The 24,362-nt window shown below is 43.1% G+C and overlaps 1 protein-coding gene and 1 non-coding gene across 2 annotated transcripts in view; both read left to right on the top strand.

Annotated features, from left to right (window-relative positions):
• Positions 1 to 24,362, top strand: part of ADAMTS3 (ADAM metallopeptidase with thrombospondin type 1 motif 3) — a 558,188-nt gene that overhangs the window by 419,086 nt on the left and 114,740 nt on the right. Inside the window, exon 11 of the mRNA XM_085636296.1 lies at positions 21,758 to 21,871. Coding sequence (XP_085492422.1) covers positions 21,758 to 21,871 — 114 coding nt within the window. The remainder of the gene's footprint in view (positions 1 to 21,757; positions 21,872 to 24,362) is intronic.
• LOC146866394 (U8 small nucleolar RNA) lies at positions 5,455 to 5,588 on the top strand. Its single transcript, XR_014977556.1, has one exon. It is a non-coding gene; the product is annotated as a U8 small nucleolar RNA (small nucleolar RNA).

Below are 24,362 nucleotides of genomic sequence, written 5' to 3'. Positions count from 1 at the left end.
GGATGAACAATAGACGAGACATGGGGACAGAGGCAATTAGCAAGTGCCTTAGCCAGAACCTTAGCCTCGACGTTGAGAAGAGAGATGGGACGTTAAGATGCATGGTGTTCGGGAGGCCTGCCAGGTTTGTGGAAAACCACCACCTCAGCATGCCGCCAGTCTCTGGGCAAACGACCAACCTCCCTAGCCTCTTCCACGACCCTGAAATAATGGGGACCAAGCTGCTGGAAGTACCGTTTAAAGAATTCATTGGGGAAACCATTAGGACCCGGCGCCTTACCAGGCTGCAGCTCCTGGAGAGCAGAATTCAGTTCATCTGCCGAGAATGGGCGGTCAAGGTCCGCGCTTACCTCGTCAGTCAGAGTTCTGGGCGGAAGATCATCCAAAAATCAGGCAATAACCTCTGCCGACAGACATTCTCGGGGAGCATAGAGGTCCGCATAGTAGATCGTGAAACTTTCTGCGATGGCCGACAGGTCCAAGATCGATATTCCATCGGAACCGACTATACCCGGGAGGACCAGGGAGCCCGTCGCCCCTTGGCACAATCAATGTAAGAGTTTGCTCGACTTGTCCCCCCACTGATATATCCTGCTGCGGGTTGCCAACCACGCCTGGCGGCCTTCGTCTAGCAAAAGGTACGAATAATCCTGTTGCGCTAGCGACAACTGGCGGCGGACCAGCCGCCCCCCCCTCGTCTCCACTGCGTGCTTCTAGGTCCAAGATCTTCGCCTCTGCCCGAATAAGAGATTCCCTGTGGGCCCTGCGTGCCGCCACGCAGAAGGAGATGTCCATCTCACGAAGTGTGGGCTTCATCGCCTCGCACAGAGACGCCACCGACACCGTTCCCACATTGTGCGACAAATAGTGGTCTATGGCGTCCCCTATGTGTTCCCTATACTCTGCCTTTTGGAGATTCCATGTGCAGAGGCGCCGCCGGAAAGGTCCTCGCGCAAGGCCAGCACGCAGTGTAATGGCCACAGGTGAGTGATCAGATAGTCCTCGAGGGAGAATGTCAACCTCCACCACGCTGCCAGCATCCCCCCGAGACACGAAGATGTAATCAATACAAGAGAAGGAGTCGTGGACCACCGAGAGATAGGTGAACCCCGGAGTCCCGCCATGCAACCGACGCCATGGGTCATCCCAATCTTGGCCCACTACGAGGGAATGAAGCTTGGTGGGATTGCGAACCATCGGGGCCCCGTCGGGCCTCCACCTGTCAAGAGCAATATCTAGCACATCGTTCCAGTCCCCACCAACCACTGCCAGTCCCTCTGGGATATCTGTCCACACGGTCACAAGTTTCTCTACAAAACCCCAGGACAGCGGCGGTGGGGCATAGACGCTATCAAAAATCATGGACTGACCCCTCAACGTACCCTGTAGGAAAAGATATCTACCCTGCGCATCACCCCACGTTCTAATGTGGCTATAAGGGACTCATCTGTGGATCAAGACTGCCACTGCCCTTGAACCCCGCACAAAGCCCGCATGAAACACTTGGCTATATCCGAAGCGCTGAAAACAGAGTGCTTTAGTCCCCATAAGGTGTGTCTCTTGTAGCATCAAGATATCAGCGCTGGCGCGTTTAGCCACGCTTAATCTTATCTAGTGCCCCTCTGACATTCCAGCTCAAAATGTGCAGGGACCCAAAGAATTCTGACGATCTACCCGCAATGGCGGCCATGCCAAAACATCAGAAACATGAAGAGCCCTGGTGGCCCAAGACATGCCACACAGCGCGACCCCGACCTGTAATTGAACAGTGCGATGAAAGAACAACAACAGTTCCCCTAAACAACCCAACCAACCCCCTACCCCCACCCTATACCTCGAAAACAGTGAAGTACCTGTCGCGGCAGGCAGAGCAGGCAGACCCCAACAGGAGGTACCACCCACCCCTCACCCACCAATGGATCCCCAAACTACAGCCCATCGTCCCCTAGCCCCTATCCCCGTCTGGAATTACCAACAGAGATACCGCCCTCATCGGGCTCCTCTGACCACTACTAACATTTCTAAGAATCGTAGATGCACATGCACAGAAATTATTCAGTCAGCTGGTGCCGCTTGATCCAAAGCAGATCCCACACACGACGGAACATCGCTGGATTTGGACTGCCTCCTGGACCTGGAGCGGCGAGACCCCCTCACCCGGCCACCAGGCACATTCCGGACCACTCCGCTCGAGGATGAGTCAGATGCTCTACCGGGCAGGAGAGTGAGGGCGTAGCCGCACCATCTCATCCGTCCAACGGAAAGCCTCCTCCGGAGAGTCAAAAAAATACGTGCGAGAGCGATAGACAACCCGCAGCCGGGCTGGGTAGAGCAATGCATATGGAAGTTTAAGTTCTCGCAGATGGGTCTTAGCTGCGAGGAATGATTGCCGCTGTTGTTGGGTCTGTTTAGTATAGTCCGGGAATATCAGGATACGGGCATTGTTATACTGCAAAGGTTCTTGGGCCCTGGCTTGCTTCAGGATCACATCCCGATCGTGATAATTAAGTAGTTTCGCAATCACTGGCCTCGGCCGAGCTCCGGGGGAGGCTTCTGCATCAGGGCTCTATGTGCACGCTCCACCACAAAGCATTTAGATAAGGAGTCGGGGGTAGCCAGCTCTCCAGCCACTGGGTGGTAAACCTCTCCATGTTTCCAGACTCACACCCCTCCGGAAAACCAACAAAGCGGAGGTTGTTGCATCGCGCCCTGCCCTCCGCATCCTCCACCCTGGACGCCAAACCCCACTGAGCAGTCTCCAGAGATGCCACTCATTGTTGCAGGGTCGTCACCACATCCTCCACTCCAGAGATCCGCGTCTCAGTCTCAGTGATGCGTGCCACCGCATTTCGCAGGTCCTGGCGCAGCAACATAACTTCGGAGCCCACCGCCCCTATTTTGGCATCCAGGGTGTCCTTAGATTGGGTAATTGCCACCAGGAGGGCGGCATTGTCTGGGACATTACCCTGGGCCCCACCCACCGCCACCGCGGAGCCCTCAGGGCCTGCAAATTTGTCCAGCGTACTTTGCTTTGAGGACCCTCCACCAATTTTGTCTCTCGTCATGGTGGGCCAGGCATACCTTCGTGATCCCCCTTCCCAACAGGCAGGCGCTATCACTGTGCACCACGGTAGGGTAGCGTAGGTAGCACAGGGGCGACACTACTGTCCGGCAGCGGTCCGCGCAGCTCGATCCAACTGTAAATATAAAAAATTTAAATTGATACTTGGATAGTGTACTACTCACCCGCAAGGGTCTCAAGGCGCTTGTACAAATACCGCTGTGGAACCCATTCTGGCTTTCCCTGTGAGGTGTCCACTCCTGGGTACCCCCAAGGTAGAGGCCAGGCATCCTTAGCGTTGTGGGGGCCGTTGTGGAGATTAAGCAAGCTATTGCCCAGAGTTGCACTCCATGATTGGAATAGGCACCAAGGCAAGAATTATCAGGTCCGTGGAATTTTGAGCTCAAGACCCGCCGAGGCGGGGAATTGAACCCTGGTCCCGGGACAGACCTCTGCATCAGGGTCTGCCGCTCTAACCATTGAGCCACACTTCTCCACTGCCGTCAGGGTGCCCTCGCCGATTGTCCCTAATCCCTGTGCGCCAAGTGGCACCGCTCCACGTCGCCCGGCGGGTAAATGTCAGTGTCCCACAGTGACCCTGTGGGCGATGAGGGTTCTGCCAGGGCGTCACAGAAATCACAGCACGGGCCCCAATATCACAGTATGCCCCAGAGCCTGGGTCCTCAATGGTACCCCCACAGAGCCACTGAAAGGCCCCCAGGAGCAGAAAGGATGCGACCCTGGGCCATCCAAGAGACCCAGTAGATTCTGCAGGCCGCGGTCACCACCCTTCACCCCCACGCAGTCCGACAGCACCGCCGAGCCCCCACACAGACCCGGAGAATATGGGGGGGGGTGGGCAGGGACCCAAGCCCACCCGTAAAGAGCAGGCCACTACCACCGGTCCACCGCAGCACGCCTCTGGGCCCAGCGGGGGATACGACCACTCACCCCGTGTTGCCCGGGTCCTCCCCGCAGCCCGATCTGGCTGCCGAACAAATAGGAGCGATTTTCTGTGAAAGCCGGGAATCGCCGGATGCCCAGAACGGATGGGCGGGAGCCCACCCGCGAGCCACGAAGGATGGGCCAACCTCCGCAGCCCGGGGGCCACGCACCAGGCCCCGGCTCCACGATGTCCAAACAAGAAAAGCCCCAGGAAGGCCGAGCCTCCGCCGACCGCCAACACCACCCATGTGTATTGTTTTAAAAACATCTGATTCCACGTTTCTTGTCCCATAAATTTTCAAGCATCAATAAACATGTCAGGTTAACTCCGGTGATTAATGGTCTTCCTCTAGAGAGACTGGAGCTTTGTCTCGTAGTGGAAGTTTTGACTCATCATAGCGCAGCGCAGAAGGTTAACATGCCTGCTACAAAGAACTTGTCCAATTCAGATCACAGAAGTGCATATACTATTAATAGGTCAATGGGTTATCGCTTTTGTCAGAGAGATCCTTTTGTTACTTGCAGTTTAACTGTTAAAATCTTATTATAGAGCAGTGAGCTATTAACAGGCGTCAAAGAGCTACATGCAAACTGCAAGGAATATATTACAAATACATGTTTTTTTGCCCAGTCTTTCCTTATCCTAATAAAAAAGGGTTAATTTGGTTAGAAATCAATTCTTATTAAAGAAAACCCCTTACAATGCTGTTACATTTTAAATTCTGAGGGGCATATGTACAAGCCCCTATCGCCACAGGAATGTCACTTTTTGTGACTTCTCAAACAAGTTACATTGTAAGTAATTGTCGGCAAGCAGCATTGCCCACATTTTTAATTTGTTTCTATTACGTATCTTCTTCGGATTTGTCTGTATTATAATAATTTTAAAACAGGTAGAAGTGGAACTGTGAAGCGAAACACAATCGTACGGAAAAAAATTACATTTGTCAAGTCAAGTCAAGTTAGCTTTATTCGTTTTTAGACATTTTAAAATCATAAAAGCACAAACATAGAATAAAAACTACATTTGTCAAAACTAAAACTTCAGAAGTTTGCATGATACCGTTTTTACTGCCCAGCTAAGCACTACTAAAATTACTAATTCCAAAACTGACCTTTGCCTGCTGTGGTAAATGTCACTCTCCGAATTCTAAGATGGCTCCGCTGTTAGACCAAGAGCTGCTATTTGCAAACCACTTCCACTAACCCCTCTTCCGCTACTTGAGATGCACTTGTATGTAAATATTACTCGCACAGACTTATGGGAACCCCGAGATGAGCAGTTTTGCAGAACTTCTTCCATGGTGACTGATAACAATAGAACTGAATTGCCATGCTTTTTTAGACTGCAGATTAACAATGGAAATTACTGTTCAATATCAATAGCTCACACTATGTTTGTTAAGATTCCATTACTTTAAGATGTTTCAGCTTTTCTTGTGTGTTTATCGTCAGTGAGGTTGATCCTTACCTGTTACTCCTCTGGGAGAAACAGAAAATGATGATAGGAGCAAGATGATGTAATGATTACTCTCTTGGAGTTTAAGGTGTGTAACAACTACCTTAAGTTCTCCTGTCTGATTCTTCCTGGCGATCGTTAATTTTGTAAAATGACAGAAAAAGTTTATTAATAATTGCAATCTTAACAGGAAAGAGTTTGCTAGAAACAGGTACTTATGGCTGGAAATTGATTGTGGGGAATTATAGGATCTGTATGTAGAGCATGTTTGATTGAACTTTTAGTTAGTTACGGATGAAAACTATATTTTGATGATCCTATCAAGCAGTTTAGGATTTAGCGTTGGTTTTGATGCGACGTCTATAGACGTTGATTAAATTAATTTCTCCGTTCTTCAGAAGCAAAGGGGACCTTGTTTACTGTAACCGCCGCATATGTGAAGCGCTCCAATACTTTGGGGTTGGGTTTGTGATATTTGACACTGCACAAAAACAAGCATTTGCAATGCAAATAGATCTTGCATTTTTTAGAGTTAGAGCTATTGGCGCTGTAAATGTAAATTACTTTTATTTAAGTGTTTTGGTTTGGAGTGTAGTGGATGTATGAATATAGACACGTCATTGATGATGATCCTTACCTGTCACTCCTCTGGGAGTACAAGTTCTCCATAGTCAAGGTACTGTTTTCACAGTCCTTTTTAGGTCGAGCCTGGGCATTGAATGCGCTGATCTGCGCGGCATGCTGTATTGAGGTTAGGAATAGAAGCTCCACCCATTTCACACCCATCTTTTCAATTGGCTCCTGTTACTGTCCTTGCGAAATCATTGCTTTTCATTTGTAAATAGGATTAATAGTCCGTCCTTGGTATCACCTTGTCTGCACTTGTAACCTCCCATAACGACTGGAGTTTTTACTTGTGTCGTTACATAGTCTGTTTTAAAAGTCGGTGAGCACTATTTTCTTTAATGATCTTGCCCTATTGCACCAACAATATCGCAGCACGGCACACGCTTTTAGTTATGCATTTATTTAAAGTCCAGCATGGTCCGCGTTAAAGCGGCTGCACTTATTTAATTATTTCATTTATGGCGAGGCCGCTTTCAAATTAGGGGCCGCGCTTATTTGTTAAGTTAATAAACAGCGCTGTCTGCATTCACATTAGCAGCTGCACTTATTGATTCAATTAACAGCGCGGGCCGCTTTCACTTTATTAGCGGCCGCGCTACAGAACCTCTCTAAATTAATTTTTTGTTTTACACTTTGGGTGAAAGCGCCCTATACGCGCTTTTACTTTAATGTTGGCCATTCCCCTTTCTATAGACGCTGCTCACTGTAACCTGAATACAGGAGCAGCGTTAACAGGAAGGGGCGCGAACACCATTAAAGTGGTCTCGCATTTGCGACAGTTTGAGCTAAAGGTATTAAAAATACCAATGCCTTTTATATATGTTTTGCTTTTAAAAACACATAAATAAAAGGCATTGTCATTTACAATGCCAATAGCTTAAACTCTCACAAATGCTAGACCTGTTGCATTGAAAATGCTTGTTTCTTTTTCCATGTGTGCTGCCTTGTGCAGCACACATGAAAAAAGCCTTGGATTGTTTGTGTACAGGAAGGTCCCCCTTCCTGTAAATTAACAATCTTTTTTTTTTAAAAATGGCCATTTGTGACTTCCATGCGTGCTGCATTAAGCAGCACACATAGAAGTGACGAAATGGCATTTAAATATTCTTTATGTACAGGAAGGGGGACCTTTCTGTACATAAACAATCTTTCCCTTGCACGCGGACAACCTTGCACTATGGTGCAAGGGTGCCTGCATTGGCACTACACTGGTAAGTGTAGTGCCAGCGCAGGGGGAAACTCAAGGCTGCACTATATTGTTGTAAATATGGTGCAGCATTGCGTTTCTGAAGTGGTGGAGTGAGGCGTTAAGCCATGACGGCTATCGCCTCACTCTGCCACTTCCTTGAACATATGCCCCTGAATTTGTGCTTTTCCAGACCAAGAACTCAAACTATATTGCCTACCTGTATGGATCACAACAAAGTTTCTCAGTGCACTCAATTACTCGTTTACTTTTTCCTTTTTAAAATGGTTCATGGTGTGCTACAACATCTGTCGCACTGTGTCTGGCAGTGCCTATGAATATTCAAAACTATATGGGGCAGGAACTCCTTTCCCTTAGATGTGCGCACATTCAAATTTAAACAAAATGTTTCTCCTCTTATTGTTAATCAAATAACTTCAATATTAGTTTTTGATGCATTTTATTGATTTGTCATCATTTCATTTATTCTTAAATTTCTTTCTTTATGGAAAACTTTTTCTTTTCAAGCTTCTTATGTTCTCAGCGTTTAATTGCAGTTTCATTTACACCCAATGCATTTCGGGTCGTGTTAGACCCTTCTTCTGGGGTTTCCAAGAACGCTGCTACTTTCGCGGGGGAAGCGCGAGGAACCTTTCACGCTAACGGCTATTCCCACAGTATCCTATTCTGGGAAACCCCAGAAGAAGGGTCTAATACGACCCGAAATGCATTGGGTGTAAATGAAACTGCAATTAAACGCTTTTGCATCTGAGAACATAAGATGCTTGAAAAGAAAAAGTTTTCCGTAAAGAAAGAAATTTAAGAATAAATGAAATGATGAAAAATCAATAAAATGCATTAAAAATTAATACTGAAGTTATTTGATTAACAATAAGAGGAGAAACATTTTGTTTCAATTTGAATGTGCACACATCTAAGGAAAAGGAGTTCCTACCGGTATGGATGACATGTGACTCCTACACCTTGTAGGCCTATATCTTATGTAACATTTCCTATACACTGATTTGCAAACGTATGATTGTCTCCGTGCAATGTAGGTGTGATGTAAAGTGCTCTGACGCCTTAAACTAGTATGAGCGGTGCTATAAAGCTAAATGAATCTAAGAGACAGTGGTAATGGAGACTTGGGGGGGGGGGGGTGGGCGGGGGGCACTGTCAAATGGTGGTAGTGTGGGGATCCGTAGCGAGGTGGTCATTGGGGGGTGGGGGGAGGGGGGGAGGCGCCAGCAAACATTGTCGCACAGGGCGCCACCAGCGGTAAAGCCGGCCCTGGCTCAACCGGACCCTTTACGGGGCCCCCATCCCTTCAGCACCCCTCCATTTGAGGCCAAGTCCTATTGGTATCTGTGAGGTATGGGAGACTCAGGTCCCCTCCTCGTATCCCCCATGCTGATACATCATTTTACATTACGCCACTATGGAAGTTAAATAAATAATTGATTTTTTGGCATCAGTACGTGTAACTATGTCCTGCTTTTGAAGTTATAGCCACGCGGTGGCACTATTCCAACACTATTCTCAATCTTTGGCTCTAGTCTGGAACGACAACACGAAAGTTATTGGACTTTGAACATCATTTTCTTTTCTGTCAGAAATTTCGTTTAACCTTTTGCATCTGCAAAGCTTATCCGTACTGCCCTTTGGTTAAGAGTCTAAACGAAACATTTGTCCAACCAGCTTTCTTAGTAGGTGCCTGTTTATTTCCAGGTTTTGAGTTTTTTCATATTTTCATGCTTGCCTGCTGCCACACATTGTGGTCAGTACCTTTCATACACGTTCAGTAATATTTTTCCCTGAGAAAACTGTCTTCATTATCTTGGAGCGATTGGCCATGTTTGGCACTTAAAAATGTACTTCAAATGTATGTCTTTGGTGGCGCGTTGTGCGCATGAGTATGTCACGAGGTCTGTCCTACTTATTCTGTTAGGTAATTGTGAATTGTAGGTATTTGGAATGGTTGGCGACTTTAAGAATTCGATGATTGTCAGCTAAGTGGTATTTTTGAAATTTGATAAAGTCGAGAGTTAAGGTCGGTCCGCAAAGTGTGTGCTGCTATTTTCTGCTCTTAGGTAGCGCTCAGTGCATGAGAGGCTCTGTGAGGTAGTCCTTTTAGAGAAGCACAAGTAATTCAAGAATGCACACCCTATAACCTTTAATAACCAAATCACAGTACAGTCGTTTATTTAGGATAAAAAGTTGAATATGTTTCGGGTGCGTTAATAGCCTTTTCACGTGTATGATTTTCTAACTTGGGGGCATATTATCAAGCACTGCGTTAAAATTATCGTCGCTTTAGCGGCAGAAAACTGCCGCTAAATCCGCGATAATGGGCTTGATAATATGCCGCAGAGAATTCCCCTAGAAGCCCATGTTGACACCAGAACATGAGCTTCTATGGGAATTCTCAATGGCATATTATTAAGCCCATTATCGCCGCTTTAGCGGCTGTTTTCTGCCGCTAAAGCGGCGATAATTTTAATGTCGTTTCTTGATAATATGCCCCCTTGGATTTTATGGGGCATATCAGCAACAACCGGCGATAATTATCGCTAAGCGCACTTAGCGCTAGGATAGTGATCGCCGGCTAGTGTGGATTTTTATCGCTGAGATAGCGTGCTATTAGCAACGCTTATCTCAAAAGCGATAAAAATCCTAGGGGCATATCAACAACAACCGGCGATAATTATCTCTAAGCGCACTTAGCGCTAGGATAATTATCGCCGGCTAGCGTGAATTTTTATCGCTGAGATAGCGGGCTATTAGCAACGCTTATCTCAATAGCGATAAAAATTCTCACGCTAACAGGCTAACGTGAGATTATCACTGAAAACCCAGCGATAATCTCACGTTACCTTGTTGATAGGGACAGGCAAACTTAGCCATGATATCCTCCTTCCATAGGATATCATGGCTAAGTCAGAAAAATACCAGACGTAAAAAAGCAGCGTTAACCGCGGTTAGCGCTGCTTTTTTTGTCTCTAACAGGTTTAGCGACATTCTTGATAATAGGAGAAATGTCGCTTAGTGACATTTCTCCTATTATTTTACTCTGGAACGCCCCCTTTGCATCTCATTAGAGATGCAAGGGGAAGCGTAGAGTAAAAGGGTGCTAACATGCAAATTTGTATGTTAGCACCCTGTTTTTGATAGGGCGCTAGTTTTATCTCTCCTTTTTTGGCTTTTAAAGCCAAAAAAGCAGAGATAAAGCCCTTGTTGATATGCCCCTAGTGCTGACTGCTTAACGTGAGATTATCGCTGGAAACCCAGCGATAATCTCACGAAATGTGGCGTTAGCTTGTTGATAGGGACTCACAAACTTAGCCATGATATCCACCTTCCATAGGATATCATGGCTAAGTCAGTCCTGAAGCAGGTGTAAGAAAAGTAGCGATAACAGGGGTTATCGCTACTTTTCCTGCCGCTATGCTTCATAGCGTGGGGCTTGATGATTGGAGAAATGTCGCTTAGCGACATTTCTCCTGTCATGTTAGGTCAGGAACGTCCACTTTGCATCTCATTAGAGATGCAAAGCTGGGCGTTAAGAATAGGTGCACTAATGCAAGGTTTCACGCGTTAGCATGACCTTGCTAATTAGGCGATACAATTATCGCCGCTTTTCGGCTGAAAACGGCCGCAAAACCGGCGATAATTTTCTATCGCCGCCTTGTAAATATGCCCCTATGTGTGTTTGGAGTGTGTCTGACTGCGTTTGATATTCTCTCTAATGTATTACGTTGCGGGGCTATGTTTGGGAATTCCTGGTGGGCGGTGCTATGTTGGGCAACCGAATACTATTAGGTCATGATACATGCCTATCATGTGAGAGTCTTTTTAATGTTTTCTGGTGGCTGTGTGTAGCCTATCACACTGAGATGTGTTGTTTGGGCATGGTAATAGCTATCTTCATTGCGTATCTGTGATATAATGAGAGCATGAGAGACGTTCTTTCTAATTCGTTGTGTCTGATGTTTGTTAGAGATGTAGCCAGCAGTGCTTAATTTGAGCCGGTGGTTTCCGGTGCTCAGCACCAGCACTTAATTGTCAGCACTGGCACTAGTGACAGTCCACCACACGGTGGTGCTGTCTGTTTGAGTTTGAAAGGAGCACAACTGTGTTTATTAAGTCAATTTGCACTGAAAATGAATACTACCAGCCTCTCACACCATTATTATAGCTTTGTGTGGCCTGAAATAGTCTGAATTGTCACACTTGTAGGAGTGCAATGGTTAGGTGTTATGTTGGTACTGTCATTGGCAGCGCTGGCAGGGGCAATGGGGGATGCAAGCTGCCGTGGCCTTCCGAGAAGGACCCAGCACTTAATGTTTTTACAAATTAAGCACAGAGGTGTATATCAGAAATGAAGGGGCATATTTACTATGATATCAAGCAGCGCAGTACAGTAAATCACCTTGCTGCTCTGCGTGATACGGAAAGGGCAGGAATGTGCTGTACTTGACAATATTCAACGCTTTCCTGTCATCTACCAGCTCCCAACCATGGTGCAAGGGTGCCTGCGTTGCAAGGGACACCTTCTGCAGCACACATGGAAAAAGGAAGTAATGAGAGGAAATACAGATATTTCTCCTCTGCACACCTCACTTGTGAAGGTGTAGTATTCTGACCCATTCCCAGGTCTACCAGTATTGGTAAATCTGGGAATGCTTCAGAATTCATGGGTGGGTGTGTGGGAAAACCCACTCTCCACCCATAGAACGCCTTCCCGGGGCAGCTTAATGCAACACAGTGATTTGCGCTGTGTTGTGTTACTCTGAATTTCTCAAGCCACTCATGTCCACACAAGGGGGTTTTACGCGGCTTGATAAATCCAATTTAGGTTTTGCGTCACCCTTGCGCCCTCTTACGTGGCACAAGGCCGACACAAAACCTACATAAATATGCTCCTAAATGTACTTAAAAGTAGAAACGTAACCCAGGAGGGCACGTTTTAACAAATTAACTCTTCATTGGATTCTTTGAAGCAATACGGGCCACCAAGGAAATATACATTTAGGACCTGATATACCATTCCCACTACCAAACTAGACATGCATTTTGCACATCGACTGGTTTCCAAATGGGAATGTAGTTTGCAATGCGATCTATAAACTAATAGGACATCAGTCCTCTCTTCTGCATTTGCATTTCCATACAGGAAACATTTTTTAGAGCTGCCCATGTATATTTAAAGGGACAGGTACTGCTTTGCAATAGAGTGCAAATGCTCTTTTGCGAGTTGGAAAGACTTTTACGAGTAATGAAAGGACTTTGATACATTTTAAAAAGGCGTTTTGCGGCTGAGGTCCAAAGTTTATAAAGGTGTATACATTTGTTAGACATCTCAGAAAAGAAAAGAAATAGGCTTTATGTTTGTCAAATGAGATAATATTCCTGATCTATGTAATTTAAAAAAAAAAAAGATTTTACAGAATGTGGAAAACCTAAACTAATTTGTATTAAAGACATTTTTCCTATCTAAGAAATATTTAAAAGAAAAGTGGATCGGGACGTTTGCCTCTCAGAATACTAAACAAGCACTGTTAATTGTTATTTTTTTTAAATCATCTATTGGTTTATTGAAGGTTTACAAAGCTAACCCAGATAAAGGAAATGTCGCATAAGGGTTCTACTTGTCCAAGGATAAGGAAGCCTGCACTCATGTAAGGACAATTTCTTTGGTGAAGACAGAACGTTCTAAAAAAAATTGGAATAAAAGGCGTGTGTGTTCAATGAACAATATATGGAACTTAAGAAACTCAAGCGTGCACTAGGGACGTTAATTCACATATCTTAGTGCATATTAACTGACTTCAGGCTGGTTAACCTAAAGTCAATCCATATTGCATAAATCATATTAAAGAATGAATGACTTGCTCACCCTTTAATAGGCCCCAGATGTTCTCGTAAATGAATGTACCTTGCTAAGACGTGCTTCCAGTTATTATTTATTAAGCAATTTAATGCTAATACTGTCTTAGCTTTGCCCTGTTTATATTCGATTAACATCTAAAAGCTTCAAATTCAGAAAATCAGATCTGAACAAAACCTAAAAAATTTCCTCTGTGTTTACAGTGATCAACAATTCACATTGTTGTTCTCAATATCTTTGGAAACTCTTGTTCATATTAATATTCAGAAGCAGGCAACAACTATTTTTCAAGTTAAAATAATCATATATGTCATCAAGTATAGAATCATCTAAGGAATGGCACTCGTTACAACGCATGAATTTTCTACGTATGCCATTACAATGCTGGAGTTTGGAATAGTATTATTTACTATTCCAACTCCAGTGTGTGCAACAGTAGGGAAGGTGTTGAATTGAAAATCCAACAAATCTAACACCTTCTGCCCCTACAGCAAGTTGTTGTAATGGCTTGTGTTGTAATGGCATGCGATGTAACAATACATCGTTGTAATGGCTTGCGTTGTAATGGCATGCGATGTATCACGTGCGTTGTAAACAATGTTTCCCCCATCAAAGCATACTACCATGTACTAGAGCAGTTCATCTTCTGTGGGTCCGAAACCCAGTCTTCATTTTATATTTCAAATTGTTCAGATCAACATTTATATTGCTGTACTCTGACCTTTACCATTTGTGTATGTGAATAGATTGTGCATCAGCAAAGGCTGCCAATTACTATCAGTTGTTTCTCCAATACTTTTGTACATGGTCAAAGCTCAGTGTTTGAACTTGAGATTCACTAAGTTCTCGTAACAAACTAATGATGCACCGCTGTAAACTGAGGAGCATATTTATCAAGAGTTTTGCGTCACCCTTGTGCCGCGCAAGGGGGGCATACCCTATAGTTGCTTGGTAAATCTGTAGTAATGCAAGGCTGTGCAAGTAACTGCCTTGCATTACTCTGCTCCAGGGAGTCTTCCATTGGTGAAGTGTGGGTGTTCCTACGCATCCACCCATTGATTCTGAAACCCTTCCAGATTTGCCAATTATAGTAGACCTGGGAACGTGTCAGAATGGGGAAACAGCCATCACATTGCAATTGTTACAACGCATGCGATTACAACGCGTCGTTACAAAGACCGGGTTGTTTCATAGCAGTGCCATTACAACGCAAGTCGTTACAACGACTTGCTGCAGGGGGCACTCTAAACTAAGGAATAGTGTAATTTACTATTTCAGCACCTTCCTTACTGTTGCACACACTGGAGTTGGAATAGTAAATTATACTATTCCTAAGTCCAGCGCGCCCCCTACACCAAGTCGTTGTAACAACTTGGGTTGTAATGGTACTGCGATGTAACAACGCGGTCATTGTAACGACCGCGTTGTTATTGCATGCGTTGTAAACGCATGTGATGTAAACGCCTATATTCGTCAGAATGCTTCAGCTTCCCAGGAGAGAGTTTTTTTTAAGTTCAAGAAAATGTTATTAGGGAAAAAAAGGGTGTCAATACAAAATAAATATTACAGAAAATCATAACATTATAATATAAAATGACTGCAATAAAAGATCATACACAATTCGGACTTCATAATAAAAGGAAAAGGGAACAGCTCTTAGTATGCAAAAACAATAATAACAATATACTGAATAAAGAATTGGAACAGTTAGGGCGTTCAAGGAGGTTTAAGCACTTCTTGTTGAACTGGTTGGAGTTGGCAACATCGCTTGGCACTAGCTTCAATATACAATGTAACAGGTGACCATAAATTCAAGCGTTTTGTCGCCATTTGCATAGGAAATACAAAGGAAGTGTCCAATCTATGATTATGACAAATCATATACCACCAGGCCTTATAAGAAATTTTCGTAAAGTCTTTCCAATTCGAGGTGATTTGTTGAAAAGCAACCGCTAATAGCAAATTAATCATTTTGGTATTAAGTGTAATATTATCCCAGATGGAGGATAAACTACCTAGGAAGATATGAACAAAAGAGAAAGGAAACTTAGTCGCAAAAATTTAATTAATTTGGGTCCAGACTTGTTCCCAGAAAATGTGTACATGTGTGCATGAAAATAACATATGAAGGAAGTCAGCGTTTGGAGCAGAGCATGTCCAACACACATTTGGAACTGCCGTGATTTTTTTACTTAAAGCTTCCGGTGTAAGCAAAAGTCGGTTATAAACAAAAAACAATGTTTGCGTTGTATTGGCTGCCCTGGAAGATTTACGGATTTTAGTCCAAAGATTCGTCCATAGTGATAATGACCATGAGGTCTCAAAGTCATGTTCCCAAGCCAACTCCGTTTTTGATTTCTGCTTAACTGTGGCAATGTTATATAGGTAGCGATATAAAGTAGAGGCACTGGGGAAATTTTGTAAAAGAACATGAGTCTGTGATGCGGTATCTACTTCTACGAGGGGAGATTGGGAAATAGGCAATTGAGAATAAGTATCCACCACAGCGTTTTTAAGGATAATATATTTATTATGAAATGAATTAGGTAGATGGTATAGTTGTCTAAGCAAAGTGAAAGATAAGAAGCCAGATTGGGAGAACAATTGATGTAACCAAAGAAGACACTTTTGTCTCCACGTTTTCCAGTAGAAGGGCTTATGATTGATGAGCACATTTTTATTATGCCAGTTTGTTGAGTTAAGAAACGAGTCCATAGTAACTGGAGTTGGAACAGGAGAAGCCCCCAGAAGTTTAGAGGTTAATTTAATTATAGGCGTAGAGAGGGACTGTGGTTTACGTGAGAAGGACAGATACTCTGAGAAAGAGAAGGGAAACAGGAAAAGACGTTCCACTGAGGTCCAGAGAGGTTCACTGTCGGTGGAGTCAAGCAACCAGTGAGAGGCTTGGCGTAAGAGGAAAGCCTTATGGTAAATGCGGAAATTGGGAAAATTGACACCGCCCTCTGTTTTAGGATTAGATAATCTTAAAATGGACATACGAGGCTTCTTGCGTTGCCATAAAAAGGAGGATAGAATGGAATTACCCTTCGCAAACCATTTATTGGAGATAGGGACTGGAATGTTGGAAATAGTATACATAATTATGGGCGAGAGCATCATTTTTATAGTGTCTAGGCGACTGCACCAAGATAAGTGGAGAGGGTGCCATTTAGAGGTTAATTCTGAACGTTTTTGTATGCACTTATTCATGCAGAGAGAAACTGTGTCCGAGATAGAAGATGCAAAGTATAAGCCTAAATATTTAATGTGTTGGGAACTCCAAGTGAAATTGGAAGCGTTGAAGTCTGATTTAAAAGTGTATTTGGTTAGGGGTAAAATCTCACACGTGTCATTATTTAATTTATAGCCAGAAATAAGAGAATATGACTGTACTTCCGCTAGAAAGGCAGGGATGGATTAATCTGGCTGTGACATAAAAAGCAAAATATCATCGGCATAAGCTGCAAGTTTAACATGAATATGAGAGGTTTGGAAGCCATGTAAGCATGGATTCTGACATAATTTGGAGAGGAAAGGTTCCAGTGCCAAATTAAATAAGAAAGGAGAAAGAGGAAAACCTTGACGGACTCCTCTACCTAAATCGAAAAAAGATGAAATCAAGCCATTGGCGCAAACTGCTGCACGTGGATTGGAGTATAAGAGAGCAATCAATGATACAAACTTAGGGCCGAAACCATACCACTTGAGGGCATAAAATAGATAAGTCCATTCCACTCTGTCAAATGCTTTTTCAGCGTCCAAAGCAATCGCTGCAAGGGGGTGCTTAAGATGAATAGATTGAGATAAGATATTAAATAAAAGACGTGTGTTATCAGTTATAAAGCGTCCTTTAACAAACCCAGATTGTTCTTTGTCTAACAAATTTGGCAGAAAGGAGTCTAAGCGGATTGCTAATGCTTTGGAGAAAATTTTATAATCAATATTAACTAAAGATATAGGTCTGTAGTTTTTACAGTGAATAGGATCCTTACCTTCTTTGAGGATAAGGCAGATATGTGCTTCTGAGAAAGAACCAGAGGATCTATCCAAAGAACAAAAATGATTTATTAGAGAATGTAATTTGGGAATCAAAAGTTTGGAAAAATGTGTATAAAATTCGACAGTAAAACCGTCTGGGCCTGGTGCCTTGTCCTTCTTAAGACTATGAAGCGCCTTTAGGAGTTCTTGCTGTGACATGTCTACCTCTAGAGGAGACAAATCGGGGAGATTGTGTTGGGGTTTCTGGATTGTAGAGAAGAAAATTGACAAGGATTGTTCCGTAGGTTGTGTTTCAGATGAGTATAGCCTTTTGCAAAAAGAGGAGAATGCATCTAGAATGTCAGTATCTTTAAACTTTAAAACTGAGCTTTCATCCCGAATAGAATCAATATTCTACTTGATATGTCTGACTTTTAAATAATTCGCTAATATTTTCCCAGCTTTATTTTTCCCTCCATAAAATTTTGCACTAGATTTTAATAAATATAAGGAAGCGTCATCAGTTAATTTTCGGTTGAATTGCAATTTTGCATTTATAAGCGCATTAAGAGAGTCCTTTGAGTGGGAAGTATAATAAGAATGCTCCAGTTGTTTCTTAATGGTGTCTAATAATTTATTGGTGTGACTGCGTGCTATTTTTCGTTTTCTAGCTACAAAATTAATAATAAAGTCTCTCGCTGATGCATTAAAAGCATCCCAAATAGTGGAAAATGGCAACGATTCAGTATTATTCAACCTGAAATATTCGTCTGAAAAAGTAATGAAGGAAGCAGTAAATTCTGGATTTAAAAGAAGAGCATTATTAAAACGCCATCTTCGAGGACCAGTAATTTTAGGCAAAATGTCAAGACAAACTGAGACAGGAGCATGGTCTGATAACAAAATGGGACCTATTTCTGCACTTGTAAGGGATTGCGAGATATTATGAGAGACGAAAATATAATCAATTCGCGATTGAGATTGATGTGTTGGAGAGTAAAATTAATATTCTCTAGAAGTGGGGTTACACAATCGCCACGCATCAAGGAGTTTATGTGGAGTGATGGCGTGAGTAAACGCTTTATGAGGTTTATTAGGGACAAAGGAGGATTTAGAGTTTCTGTCCGTGAACGGATCAAAAATTTGGTTACAATCACCAGCCAATATAAAATTATGATCTAAGCAGCGTGAGATTTGCTTTGCAAATGTACGCCAGAAAGTGGTATCACCAGAGGTGGGGGCATAAACATTAAGAAGAGAAACTGGAACATTCTTCAGCAACATTTTAACATTAATCCATCTACCCTCAGTATCCGATTCTTGTGATCTTAATGTAATTGGGAGTGATTTACGGCATAATATCATCACTCCATTACGCTTACCATCCCCTTGAGAGAAGAAATCGTGCCCAACCCAACCCCTCTTTAATTTAGCAGATTCAGCCTCTGAGAGATGTGTTTCTTGTAAAAATACAATATCAGCATTTAGCTTCCCCAAATGAGATAAAACTCTCTGTCGTTTGATAGGGTGTTTAAACCCCTAACATTCCAAGTAATCAATCTTAGCGACATACACTATAAGTACAATATTGAACACTAACAGTAAAACATGAGTCCAAATCGTGAAACCAATACCAAAAGAAATGTCTGATGAGAGAGAGGAGATTAGAAAGTTGTTGCATCACACAGTAGGAAAGCTCAGCGACAGTAAGCAAAAGAAAACAGGAACTAGAGTCTAGCAAGCTGAGGAAGAAGGATGTAAAAGAGTCAAATGAATAGTAAAGAAGTAAGAAGAAGTGAGAATGAAAATATGCAGTGATCGAAGAAGAAAGACATCGAAGGGAGAACGTTGAAGTAGAAATGTATAAGACACCAAAACAGAGAACGGTAATGAGCATTGGAACAAAACAAAAAACAGAGGGTAAAACCATTAACATACCTATAAAAGGGAAACAGGAAAGTGAGGGTGGGTGAAACCACATGGAACAGACGAGACACCCAGCAGGGATCAACCTAAACCAAGGAAGGAACCTGCCATGTCGTGATACTAACTATAGGGACAAAAAGAGAAAAAGAGAAAGAGCAATAAAGGTGAGGCGAACGTTACAAATGGAACAATAAATAAAACATGAAGAATGCCACCACCTAATAGTAATGAACAGAATTTCAAAAAGAGCAAATAGCCATAACATATTGAAATTAGGCATAATCCAAAGATATGAAGCAGTAAAGAGAATGAAAATCACATACAGGCAACATGAAAATCAAGTAATAGGCGAGGAGGAAGGTCTTGAAGAATCCATTGGAGTAAGTTTATTCGAATTTATGAAGCTTTGCAAATGTATCAGATCATCGTATGATGTTGTCTTATTGTTGTAAGTGACCTTGAAAAGACATGGACGGAAGAGACCATATCTAGCTCCCATGGCGCGGAGAACAGGTCTCATATCTAAAAAGGCTTTGCATCTAGCAGCCGTTGCTTTTGAATAATCTTGCGCGAAAAATAATGTAGAACCAGACCAAGATATTCGTTGCATAGCTTTGGCAGCCGCTAGCACTTTGAGTAGATCCGTGTACTCTAGAAAATAAAGAATAACTCCTCTGGGACGTTGCTGAGATGAAGAGTTAGTAGAAGCGTACCCTAATCTGTGAGCGCGTTGGATATTCAAGGAAGTATCACTTGGTAGTTGGGGGATCTTTGGAAGGAAGGATTTGAAGAAAGCAATAGGGTCCATACCTTTAATCCACTCATTCAAGCCATAAATGCGTAAATTATTTCTTCTATTACGATTTTCCAAATCCTCGACCTGCTTCTGAAGGGATGAAATTTGCGTGTGCATGAAGGAAACCTCTTTAGTGGCCTCATTGAAAGCAGAGACATTTTGCTCCACTACTGTGAGTCTGGAGTTCATTTGTAGCCAGTTATCCGACAGAGATTGTAACTTAGAGTTAGTATCTTCCATGAAAGGTCTGAGCGCTCTGATTTCCTGCAGTAACAATTCCATAGAGACTGGAGATGCTGATTTAGGGGGCGAAGGAGGGTCCTGTTTCAGACGCTTCACATTGGATTTCCCAGATATAGTGCGTGCAGGATCCCCTTTAGCACCATTGCTATCTATCGTTGGAGAGTCAATATTATCCAGTGGTGAAAATTGTGAAAAAAGCTTTGAATTCTTGATAAAGACACGTTTTGGTTGTGAGGCAGCAAGAAGAGAACCTTTCGTTCTGCCCATCAGCAAAAGGAGAGAGTCTTCAAAATATCAGAGGTTATGAAGTGGGAGTGCCAAAACATGAAGAGACTAAACCAGACTTTCGAGGAAAACAACCAAATAAGCAATATAGCTTGATAAAAGAAAAATGGTTGTGCAACAGGATCTCAACAGAGAAATATCATGAGGCAAAAGCAGGGGCCAGTGTGAACTGCGCCGCTAACAAAGGTCCTTAAGATGGAGTATATCAGCCTCCTTCGTATATGCCAAAACAATAAGTGTAACCAGTCGACTCAATATACATAGAAATATGCAGGAGAGGCCAAAATTAAATGTTAGGTAAAAAAAGAAAAGAAGGTGCCTTCAAAATGCACATGCCTCATATCCCCTCATAAAATTGAAGAATGAAGATGAATAGCAATTCTCAAAATGGCTGCCTCCCTCGCAGAGACTGGTGAATAAAAACAGCTGTAACTAAGAACAAAGTTCAACTTGCACATTGCTGCTGCAGAAGGACATGAGGAGCGAAGCAGAGCAATTGTGGAGGGAGCGTCAGGGAAAAAAAATAATAATAATAATAATTGTCGTCAGCTAGGTTGCTTTATAAGCCTTTTTGGCGGAACATCAAACAAAATGGTGGCCGCGATACCGCGAGTCTGCCTCCAAGCGACTATCTGGAAAAAAACCGCTACTTGCGTTTAATGAAGCCAGCGGAAGAAACTCGGGCCGGCTGCAGGCATCCTTTGAAGATAAGCTCCGCCGTTCGCCTTTGCGCTTAAACACTCCAGAATTCCGCGGCTTCACATCCCCGTGCAGGAGCTCCGCTAAGGTGCCACCATGTCTGTTGGCGTCAGACCACACTCCCGCTAGCTCCCAGGAGAGAGTTGATGATGAGAAATATCTTTAAAAATTAGAATTGGGTGTTGTCTGTGCTTAAAACATCAACAATTAAAACATTAGATTTGAGAAGCAGGTGCCCACATTGCACTGATCACAAATACACTAATATAAACAAATCTTCACTCAAGAACGATTTTTGCAAATACAAAACAGTGTCTTTTTAGGATTGGCTTATATTAGGTCCAACACTGCATACTTTCCTTGACCATAACAGTTTCCTGAAGTTGTATGGTTGTTGATATTGTTATATGTCCTTAAGTATGATTTTTGTCTCCAACTATGTATAACAGTGGTGGTGAGTGTGTGGACTTTTGGGGGACCATGTACCTAGTCTTTTTCACCAGGCAAGGTTAAGATAGAGATTCTTTCTATTGTAGGGACTCAAATAAATCATAGCCCTCCATACCAAAAGAGTCATAGGAGGTGTGGTTAAATATGGAATAATTTATCTTAATTGATTCCTCCTCAAAACAACCTTAAAAAATGTTTCCTTTGATTTATTCCAGTTCCGAACTTTTGACCCGTGTAAGCAGTTGTGGTGCAGCCACCCGGACAATCCTTACTTCTGCAAGACCAAGAAGGGGCCCCCACTTGACGGAACAGAATGTGCTCCAGGAAAAGTATATTTGTTTTACATATTTCACATGTGTATTTAATAGTTTAACATGTATGCTAAGGGAGATTTACTAAAGGATTGATTTGCCTAGGTGCATTGCATACCTCAACATTAGTCACTGCACCAAAGCAAGTTACCATGATGAGTTGTTGACTTGTCGCTGAACGGCAGCTCCATATGTTTATTCCTTTGTATCACATGTGCCTATGTCCATTGCAGAAAGGCTTCACTTGTGTGTTTCACCTTCAGACCTTCAGGTGATGACACAACCTACAATAAATGCTAGATAAATCACAAATCAAACAGTTGATCACATTTATTTGCATTAATAGTGAAAGACGTGTATATTTTGTCAACACCACTGTTTTTCCACATGTGGCTATCAACACATTTGACCCTGATGAGATCCGCCGATAATTTATCCATGTGTGAAACATAAAATAATCTGCAGTTGAACTCTATTTAGTTTTGACAAAATGCACACATTTTTCACTTTTTACCTGAATGTAAAGATAGACTTTATGATTAAAACAGTGTATGTTGTTTGTTTGAAAGTGTTGATCAGCAGTTGTTGACATGTTGACCCAATTTCCAAAGAAAATTGATTGAGCTATCTCCACCGAGTGAGTTATCAAAGCCTCGTGCTAACCCCAATGCAGTCCAGAACCATTTGTACTGCAAACCACATCAAGATGGTGTTTTGTGCTTAAAGTTTAGTGTTAGGCCTCTGTGCCCATTCTATTGTGACCATTCTATTTGAAGCTGACTGTGCATGCACCAATGATTAACAGCAGATATGCGCATGATGTTGATATCAGACATAAAAACGAAAGGAGGGAGCCTTTCTGGGACGTTCATCCCCACAAAAGAAGCTTGTAACAAGCCTCGAAAAGTAGACAGTGCTATCTCTCCTTTCTATCCTTTTTGCTAATGAACTCATTTAATTTACTTTATGGAGTTTAGAAGGTATCAGAGCACTTTACATGAGCACCAGTTGTGTTACAGACCAGCACATTTGTTTTGTGAGGCACGGGCATACTAAACTATTTGCCCAGAATGACAAGACGTTGAGTGTCCCTGCTGAGACTCAAACCCAGTTCCCCAGCTTCGAGGTCGACCCCTCTAGTCGTTAGGCCACATCCACTCCACATGATACACAGAGTTGATTGGAATGGTTAAATACCTTTGCCACTTATTTTTATTCCAAAAACTCCACGTCATGGAGCACATGCTGATCCTGTTACATTGGTAATGGTGTCATACTCTGATCTGTGTGGAAATTTCCAACACTTCAATAGATAAAGATGCATGTGTTCAAACTGCATGGGCTCAACATTCGTAGCCTGCATTTGGATGGTGGAAGGGTCCTGAAGGTAATTTACATCGCACATTGAATTTTGATCTGAAACTGTTAATGTCACAGTTGAATAACAAATGGTAGAAACAAAAACCTGGGGGCATATTATCAAGACAGGCGATAAAATTATCGGCGCTTTAGCGGCAGAAAACTGCTGCTAAAACGGTGATAATGGGCTTGATAATATGCTCTATGGAATTCCAATTGACGTCCATGTTAGATGTCCCTTCACATGTTTAACCTAATGAGAGTAAGGTGTTATCTGGGTTTTCATCTATGATAACCAATGGTTAATTTGCAACTTGCACCAGCCCATTTCTCCTATTAGCGCCTCCTAAAACAGAACCAACTACTAACCTTGAAAGTTGGGAAAGGATGTGGCGTAATGGCCAGAAGTGCTGACTTCGCAGCTAGCGACAGAAACCAAAAGACACACAATTGATGGACGGAATGCAGAACAAATCAAAACATTCACCCCCAGTCAAGAGATCTGGGTTAAATCCATCATTCTTTTGCTCACCATGCCACCCCAGTTTAGACCTGGCCATATGCAAATCAGTCTTGACCCTGTGCCTCATGGGAACAGTCCAGCCCGAACTGCCAAACCAGGTCCTCCCTGGACCGGAAACAAGCATCCTAGGACCGGTTTCGGGGTTTCACCCCTCTTCAGCCAGGATAGCTTGATTCCAGTTGCACAGTGAGCCCAGGACCACGTCTGGGCATACCTGGCGAGAAACCAAAAGACACAAAATTGATGGACGGAATGCAGAACAAATCAAAACATTCACCCCTAGTCAAGATATCTGGGTTAAATCCATCGTTTTTTGTTCACCATGCCACCCCAGTTTAGACCTGGCCATATGCAAATCAGTCTTGACCCTGTGCCTCATGGGAACAGTCCAGCCCGAACTGCCAAACCAGGTCCTCCCTGGACCGGAAACAAGCATCCTAGGACCGGTTTCAGGGTTTCACCCCTCTTCAGCTAGGATAGCTCGATTCCTGTGGCACAGTGAGCCCAGGACCCACGTTTGGGCATACATGGCGCACTTTGGGCGAGAAACCAAAAGACACACAATTGATGGACGGAATGCAGAACAAATCATAACATTCACCCTCAGTCAAGCAATCTGGGTTAACG

This window comes from Triturus cristatus, chromosome 2_1, assembly GCF_964204655.1.
Source record: "Triturus cristatus chromosome 2_1, aTriCri1.1, whole genome shotgun sequence".
NCBI classification, from domain to species: Eukaryota; Metazoa; Chordata; class Amphibia; order Caudata; family Salamandridae; genus Triturus; species Triturus cristatus.
Note: the sequence above shows the minus strand (reverse complement) of the source record. Positions and strands in the feature narration are given on the sequence as shown.